Raw genomic sequence first — 9,560 nt, forward strand, 5'->3', positions numbered from 1 at the left:
AGTGACTAGCACTCGAGTGGCGAGGGGTGCTGAAATTGAATTCCCCTCCTCGGGTAGACATCCGTGCGCCTGATCTTCTACGCCTTGGCGGATCCGGAATTACTGGTTGAACCGGTGGCGGTGGTGGTGGTGTAACTGCCACAAACCGCGAATCCTTAGAAGGATCCTGTTGCTGCTGTTGGTCGTGAGGTGAGTAATGATGTGAAGGTGTGAGGTACCAATCACATTGGTCAAACCTCGCCTGATAACTATCGGGACCTTGATAGGGTGTTCCATGAAAGGATGACCCGTCCGAGATCTCGATTGGATGGTTGGGAGTACCCCTTGCAGGCTCGACGAGGTCTGTATCCTCGTCCATATCCACTGCATTGTCTTCAGAAAAGTGATCCTCTGGTCCTAAAGGGTTATACCCTATAGGCTCTTGGACGTAATCCGCCCGGTTAAACTGTCCTACGAAGAAAGGTGAAGGATCGCCATAAGATCGGTGCGAAGCAGATCGCTGAAGAGGTATAAAGGATGGTTGAGGGTTATTGGGATTGTTTTCCGAATCTGGTCCAAACGAATGACGGTATGAGGGTGTTGAGCTATGCGAGGTAGAATGCCTCGCAGGTTCAAAGAGGTTTCTTCTTCGTCTCTGTGGTTCTTCACTCCTTGTACTGGAAGGAGCTCGCATGTTCGAAGGTCCAGCCTCATGGTCATTGTGAGTAATAACCTGTCCCTTGCCTCTTCCTCCTCTTCCTCTTCTGATTGCAGGTGGCATATTTCCTGCTTTCAAAACTTTAAATAACAATAAACAATAAAAAGACAAACTGGAATAACAATTCGAATTTCTCCTATGTTCTTGTCTAGACTCAAGTATGTGCAATTGTGTTATTGAGATTAAACACATTAGGATAGTGTTTAATTCACTCAATGTTGGCTCTGATACCAACCTGTCACACCCCGATTTCCACGTGTCTCACCGGTGGGACCGGTGGGGGATTACCGTGACGTAGTTGCCAACAATATAGTCAAACCACACAATTATATGAATGCACAGCGGAAGCATAAAGATAAATATATTTCAACTTTAAATGTAATATCAAAGTATCACCATTGTTGAAATAAAATCCACAGGGGATCAATAATAATAACAAAATATTGTTCAACAGACTTCAGGCATCTTAAGCTTGCGAGACTTCTAATGATGCTAAGGAGAAATCCCAGCCAATTACGCATAGTACCTGCATTTAGTCTTTTTGGGAAAATACGTCAGTTTACACTGGTAAATACATTCAACTGACACTTTTGTAAAATGTTTAATAAAATTGGTTTAAATGCTCAAGGCACAAACTCTTTATAACTTGGGATAATTTATAATCAAATCTTGTAAAGAATTACATGTTACTATGCGTTCGGTCGCCCGGGTCGTGCCGGGTTAAAGTTTACTAGACACGCCACATAGCATAAAACCGTGGTGGGTAAACCAACGGCTACACTTTTATAGTCATGGACATAATGCCGGGTGTACGCCTACACCCGGATGTCGAGGTCGTGGCCATTCGTAAATGCTGCCAAGGATATCCGGGACATGGTCATTAAGCCCCCAAAGGCGTAAAGCCAACAAAACAAGTTTTTAAACGGGTCACATTGATAATACCCAACTACTAATGAGTTGGCGTCAATTGCCCGACCAAGCGGTATTTTAAATACCGTAACCCAAGCCCGTATAACGGAAAATAAGTTAAAAGTATTTACCTTTGCAAGTATAATTCCTTAATTGAAATAAATTGCAGATAGCTTTTACTGGTCCCCTATTCTGGAACGAAGGTTTAAATTAACCTATTAGAATCCTAACGGGTCTTTAATTTAGCCGTAGCTTAGACCGGCCAGTTTCAATGGATAGTTACAGTTTAATCGCGTGAAAGGTGAAAACCGTGAATGGATTGTGATTTTGACCCAACAAGTTTGAAGACTTGTTTTATATGGGTATAATAATCATACTCTGGATTTTGGGGTCAAAACAATATGGTTTGACCCGTTTCGGCTAGTTTATGTAAACTAGTTACATAAGCCGATCCGTGCGCGCAAAAGGCGTAACGGGTAACCGTAAGAGTCCTACACTGTGTTCCTAAGTCAACATGCTTTAAAGAGGTTGTGGTATCAGTAGGATACCTTCCATAATGCCCGTAACGAGTTTAAGTTCATATTATGCCCCGTAGGGGTATTTCGGTCTTTTTAAAGATTATAAAAGAGGTTTCAGAGTTCTACAGGAAATCTGAGTTTCCCGAACAGTTTATAAAGTCTAAAATACTTTATTTATTAATTAAAATCAGTAGCAACTGGAATCGGGTCAAAAGACCTTTTAGAACTCAAGTTATGGCCGAAAAGGGTATATTCGGTATTTACCGAACCGTTGCCATAACCGCAGGTTATGAGCAGGTTAAAAATAATAAAAAATCTTTAAAAATCCCAAAATATTATTTTACAACAGTGAGTAAAAGGTTTGGTGTCGAAATCCGGGTTTAGATAGGCGTTATGCTAATTGCGCTATTTAATTACTAAAGTTTCGCAATTTGCGCTATTTAGCATAACTCCTATTCTGGACCTCGGATTGACATAAAATTTTAGGGACATGCTTAGAAATCAGTAACCAAGGTTATGATCCTTTCACATGTCCGAAATTCTCGCTTTAAATTAAAAGGGCGTTACGGTCAACTTTTAAGCATTTAACGGAAATGTGTAAAAGACTCGGACAAACAATGAACCGGTCACAGAGGGTTATACCATCATGTAACCTGGTCCTAAGAGAGTCCTAAGGCATATCTAAATCAAACTTTAACGGGTCAGAACTGAAGTCAATGCAAAAGTCAAACTTTTGCGACTTTCGGCTCCGAACCGAGTCAAAACAGAAAATGGTCGGATCAAACAAGCTTAGACTAGTTTATATACTTATTATCATGTTTTATGAGTGTTCAAACAGGTTACATATCATCTGCATTACAGATTATGCAAGAAATCGCAAAATAGCATTTCTGTTGACTTTTTCTAAGCACGTTTGACTCGACATTTGGACTAGTTAGAGTGGAAATCAGAGGGTGCCCTTTTAGGGGTTTAAAGCCCACATGAATACCAATATATAACTACCTTTGATTCGACAAACCACTGGACCATTTGTGAGTTATCGCAAAGTCAATCGTTAATTACGACGGATTGACTTTTAAGCTAAACTAAGCAATAACTAAGCCACAAAAGGGTTGGCATACTTACAGAAGCTTGGTGCACGACTTAGAATGTTAGAAGAGTGCTTGAGAGCTCCAGAGATGGTTTAGAATGCAGGTTTGAGGTGTGTTTCACTTATGTGCAATGTGGTGCCTTTTATAGTGAAAAAATGGACTTAAGATCATTACACATCAACCTACAAGGCATCATGGATGTTCAGCAGGTGGCCCTGGGTGCTAGGGGGCATGTAGAGGGCGCCCATGCTTCATTTATTGCTCAAATGATCGTTCACAACTTCAAACAACAAGTCTGTCCAAGAATTCTGCATCTGGGACTTGTACGCGGCCCGCATTAGGATTCATCAACTCACACGCGGGCCGCATGGATCTTAATGTCAGAAAACGTATCTTCCTCTGGCGCACGGCCCGCATTAGCTCTACCTTAATCTTAACGCGGCCCGCCTGAGGGTTAATTATCAATATTTTCAAATCTTTTGTAATGATTAGCCTGACCTTTCGGTTTCGAAGGGGTAACTTTGCGATTTGGCCCTCGATTATTTACGATTAAGGGCCTCGCGACTTTTACCCGCATTGTTAAGTCCCCGGTTAGTTTAATTACTATCCGAAAAGCCTTAACTTTTATTGTTGACGCTTTTAACCCCTCTCATACGAATTTGATCATAACTTTCTCGTTTTAAAACGGAACTTCGCGAAATTTATATAGTATATTCTAGTGAGCGTATTTTATTGTTACAAAGCCTCGGGTTCGTCAAAGGGTCACTCAGATGTATAAATTAAACATGTTGACACAATTAACCCCTGTAGCTTGTAATCTCTCACTTTCTCCCGCGTTTCGCTCCGTACGATCCTTGATTTATTCGTTTGAAGGTACGAGCATCATTTAGGGTTACTATACAGTATATTTACCCTTCGTTGACATTTATAACCCTCGAATTTACATACTTTCAAGGTTTGTCAACTTTAGTCCTTTATTTAATATTTAATGCCACGTGTAAACTCATGACACGTGCTAACACATTATTGGACACAAAATTTCGAGGTGTTACAACGCCATTGGAAGTCTCAAAAGAAAGGACCTCCACAAACCACCAAGTCCTCAATCGCCTCGTGCAAACCTTTATCTAAGAATAATGTTGCATCCTCCATGTGTATAGGTTGGCATGTCCTCAGGCCAAAAAAAAGTTTGCCAATGCCCATACAGGATCAAAGCAAGAGTAGTTCACTTTGTAGATAACCTAGTTTTGGTAGAAGACGCATCAAATCGACAACATTATTAGTTCTTTTCTAACCCACTAATAAAGCTTGGATCTCTACTAACGGCTCCCCCAAGAAACTTTACCCCCAATAATGGCCTCCTGATGTCTGTAGGAAATGAACCCTCGTGAAACTTGCTACCATGACAAGAAGGAGAGCTCGGTTTTCTTAATATTTAGTTCAAGACCCAATGTTGAACTTGTCACCTTGATGATGTCCAACATTTTAGCCACCTCTTCGGAATCTCCAATGATAATCCCATCATCAAGCTACCAGGCATGAAGAAGAAGCTTGCATTTGTATCTAATCTGATGCAGGGGGTGCAAAACAAGAGCAAAAGGAAGTGGTCCCAGTGGGTCCCCTTGTTGAACCCCAGTATCTTGGTAGTTGTACGTATAGAAATTTTGCCTAAAAAAAATAAAAGGGCACATCATCCTGACCTCGTGAAGTAAGGCTGATCTATCCAACTGATTAAAAACATTGAAAAAAATCAATTGTAAACATTGCAAGAGACCCATCAATGTGACATTCATTTAAAATCAATTTGATGCTATGTAATTAGTTCTATTTTTTACTTAAAGTTATTAGTTCTATTTACTTACATGGGAATGTTATTGTTTTCAATAAAATGGGAATGTTATTGTTTTCAATAAAAAAATTAGCATGTTTGTTAAGGCTAAACTCTAATTAACAATATACTTACTTTATGAATTAAAAGTCTAAGGTGTATTAGTTTTCTACATTCAATCTTTTAAAAGTCCATTTGTCTGGCGCAATTTGAGTTTTATATTAATAGAATATTGGTGGAGTCTCATGAGTTTTCCGGTACAAATTCTCCCATTCACCGACTAAAAAAGGTCTAACTTGTACCTTATTATCAAATAATGTGATTATTATTATTACTTGCTTAGAAAAATAATTGAAATATTAATTATTGTTATGTCACGGGAGTTACGTTGAGTGTTATTTAGATAATGACATTTTTCTACACTTGATTAGTATTATCGATATCATTCTGAATTACTAATTTTTTATCAATATATTTGGCAATTTTGTTTATTGAACATTGATATTTCAAATCAGATAGTTTCGTAAATATGAACAAGTTGCAGAAAATATTTCACATACTTAATTTATAAATGACAAGAACCAGTGACGAAGAGGGAGCGTCATTAAGTATATATAATTTTCAGATGAAATACACGTAAATCTATACTATCTATACTATCTATTAAAGAGGATTAGATGATGACCTCACTTTGCCTACGTATCACCTTCTTAGCTATGCCACATAGTCCCCGCTTATGTCATAATTCCGATTTATTTATAATATTATGAAGATATAATTTGTTGTTTTATTTGTTATGAAAATGAAAAAGTATTGTTCTTTTAGGAGGAAAAATTTGAAATGCATGGGGAGTTGTTTGGCCATTTAATGCATATCAGAAGTAATCATATCAACTATCTCTTTCTTCTCGATTCAAACTCACAGGCCACATTTCTCTCTTTCTTCTCTATTCAAAATCACAGGCGATCTAGGGTTTCTTTTACAAAGCTTCCACACGAAGAATGTCATCGGCCAAGAAATCCGCCGGTGAATCACCATCTTTGTCACTCAGTTTCATAGACGATTTGAATCCGTCGAAAGATATGTGGAATATCAAGTGTCGAATCATCCGAAAATGGGTTCTGTCCTTTCGGATGGACCTGATCTTGCTCGATGAGAAGGTATTAGTATTTGTGAAGTGTTGATTTTCTTATTTTACTGTTCTATGGTTTATACAGAGGTGGTTTTCTAATCCGCATGATTTTGGGTTTGTGTTTTGTTTCTCAGAGGTGGTTGTGTAATAGAGGTTTGTGTTTTGTGTTTTGTGTAATTTAGGTTTGTGTGTTTGTGTTATACTGTTAGATATTTTGTGTTTTGTGTACTTTAGGGTTAGATATAAAGAAACAAAGATGAATATTGTTTGGTTGGTTATTGATCATTGATAGATGTTTGTTGTGAGTTGCTGTTTGTTTGTTTTAGGGTTAGATGACATGAAACAAACCCGAATATTGTTTGGTTTTTGATAGTCTTTCGTGTTTTGTGTAATTTAGTTTTGTGTAACTAAAGTTATATGGTTACATACTTTCTGTTTTGTGTTATTTAGGGTTAGGTATACCTGATGCTATGGTATGTTACTAATTGCGTCTTTGTTTTAGGGTTAGGCATAACGAAAAAAACACAAATATTGTTTGGTTTTTTCTCTTTCATATGTTACCATAGCTGAGTATCTGATTTCACTTATTTGGTCAGGGTCACAAAATTCAGGCAGGTATTAAGGCTCCATTGATACCTTTGTTTATCTCACAACTTCATGAGGATGAAGTTGTTATTCTATCCAGATTTGGTGTTGGAGAAAACTCTGATGCCTACAAAGTTGTTAATCATGGTTACAAGATTAACTTTTACCGTTGTACGGTTGTTACACGTGCGAATGGTTGACAAGGTGTTGATTACGGATTTAACTTCATGGCACATTTAGAAATTCTTAAAGGAGAAGGAAAGAATCTGCTCACTGTTGGTATGACTGTTTCTGATAGTCTGATATATATTTTGTCTACATTTCGAATCTGATTACTGTTGCTATGTTTGCCATTTTAGATGTTGCTGGAACTGTTATCTGGTGTGTAGATATGGAAATCTTTCCTAATGAAAGAAAAATGATGAACTTGGATCTTCAAGATGTGCAGTAAATTCTACTTTGCCATTTATATAAATTTGTTTGTGTCTTATTATTGTATTTAATGTAGTGAAGATTCATTAAATGATTGTTCTTATTTAATACTAGACCAATGATTAGGTTGTTTTATATATAAGAATCTTCATTGCATTTAATACAAACAAAGAGTAAATCATTGTCATTATTTATTTTAAATGATTAGTGTTCTTTTAATAGACAGTATAGATATTAGTGGAACTTTTAATGCTGTTTTTTTTATCTGTTTGTTGTAGGGGAGAATTAGTTCGTTGCACTTTGTGGAATAGATATGCACAACAATTTAATGATTTTTTGTCTCAAAACAATCCGAATGAGAATGTGATGGCTGTCATTCAGCATGCGAAGATTAAGAAGTGGCAGGGTAATTTACATTTGGCTGATTCACTTACTTTAGTGTTTCCAGTGTGTTATTTGTTACATTTTTTAAGAACATTTTCTTATTTCTTTAGACACTTGTAATGAATTGTTGGATATGTATATTGTTACGTGCAGGATAATATACTGTTCAGAATGGTAAGTTTGGAACTCGACTGTTTCTCAACGAAGAATTGATGAGGTTAATGAACTTCGTAGGAAGTACTATCACTGAATTATATTTGTTATTTTTCATTTTTTATTAACACAAGTGTGAGTAGTAACACGAATGTTGTTTTTATTTTTATAGGCTTTTAGTGAAACAATTTGAAGCTGGTGCTTCTTTTTCTCAAACCATACTTTCATCTCAGAGTGTATTTCCAGTCCGTCAAGAATTTCTAGTTGAGACTCCTAAGAGACATGTTGATGAAATTATTGAGATTGAAAGCGTATGAATATTTCTATATACATACATAGGCATTTAATTTCCTTTACTGTTTTCTATGTTTTATCAGTTGATTATGTTAATAAAGCTTTATCTTTGATATTATAGGTAATGTCATGTGTGGTAGTTGCAACGATCAAAATTGGTTAAGAAAACTATGGGTGGTTTTATCCAGCATGTCGAAACTGTAACAAGAAGGTGTTGACTAAAACTGAATACTTACAATACACTAAAACCGTTTCTGATGAGGTCATGATTCTGTCACCTACTTCATTGGTTTTTCCGAAATGCGATAAAGAATGCACATCGATAACCATTAAGTAAGCTAATGTTGCTTTTTAGGTTTATTACTTCCTATAATCGAACTGTAATTTAATTACTATTTATTGCAGGTTCAAGGTACATTTGAGAGTTCAAGATGAAACCGGTAGTGTGTCTTTTGTGATGTTTGATAAAGATGTAACGAAGCTCATTGGTTCAACTGCGAGTGATATAAGGGAACGCCAACTGAAGGTCAATGATACTGAAAGTTTTCCACATGAAATATCTCGGTTGCTCGAAAAGAAGTTGGCTTTTAAAATTGAAGTTTCTGATTACAACCTTAACCATGACTACCATGTTTACACTATCCAAAAAGTATGTGGTGATCCGGACATAATTGCTGAATTGGTTGCTGGTAATGGTAATGCTCTTGAGGTTGCTGATGAGGTAAGACTTTTTGGATATCTTATACTGATTTGTTTTTGGTTTACAATTTTTGTAGTTTAAATAACTTAGCTGAATTCCTTTTGGTAATATTTTGATATTAGGTGCTTAGTCAAGAAGGTTCAGAATTCAAAGCTGTTCAATTATCTGAATCCTCACAGATGGCTGGTGCTGCTATTTCAAAGGTGAATATGTATTCTATAGTTTCGTTTTTGCTTGCCTGTAGATTATATTACCTTATTTGATACCTTAGTAGTTGTTTTGTGATTCAATTCAAGGATGTTGTATCTGTTACCGCGGACTCTTCCGTTGTCGAAGCCGAGAAGGATTCGGGCACCAATCCCAATGGTAAACGTTCGTTGCAGGAGGTGGAAGGTCAAAATGTTGGCGAACTATCTTCTAATAACAAAAATAAATCGGAAGAAGTCATCTAGGCTTAACACCTAGCTCCTTTCACGTCTTTATCTTTTGATGTTTAAGCGAATCTATGTTTTTGGTATGTACTTAAGTATGTGTTTGTTTGAAGTTGGTTTGTTGTTGGTAAGTGTTAACTACTGAAACAGTTGTTATGTATGTGTTAGATGTTGGTAACTTATGAACTTGGATTTTGTGGTAAACCTGTTATGGGTCATTTTCCGAGTATACATATCCTGACTAATATCCCGCTTGTAATTGTTTATTTATGACCAGGATGCTGGACGAGGATATTGCTAACATCCCGGGCGATATCCTGAGGTTGAGTAAATTAAACACGAGCAGGTTAATGGTTACAAGCTACTAACGGTCATCAGGACTTCTTCTCCTAAAGACTCGGGCGAA

General features: G+C 36.9%; 1 protein-coding gene across 1 annotated transcript; it reads left to right on the forward strand.

The window, feature by feature from the left end:
* The first annotated feature begins 6,044 nt into the window (after nt 1-6,044).
* Nucleotides 6,045-9,175, forward strand: LOC110870259. The gene is made up of 13 exons (XM_022119452.1): nt 6,045-6,203; nt 6,261-6,311; nt 6,772-6,907; nt 6,965-7,039; nt 7,120-7,207; nt 7,471-7,598; nt 7,687-7,750; nt 7,902-8,040; nt 8,145-8,154; nt 8,212-8,356; nt 8,429-8,744; nt 8,846-8,926; nt 9,020-9,175. Exons 1-13 carry the CDS (start codon nt 6,045-6,047, stop codon nt 9,173-9,175), a joined length of 1,548 nt encoding a protein of 515 aa, XP_021975144.1.
* The last annotated feature ends 385 nt before the right edge of the window (nt 9,176-9,560 follow it).

The sequence above is a fragment of the Helianthus annuus genome, chromosome 8, assembly GCF_002127325.2.
Source record: "Helianthus annuus cultivar XRQ/B chromosome 8, HanXRQr2.0-SUNRISE, whole genome shotgun sequence".
NCBI classification, from domain to species: Eukaryota; Viridiplantae; Streptophyta; class Magnoliopsida; order Asterales; family Asteraceae; genus Helianthus; species Helianthus annuus.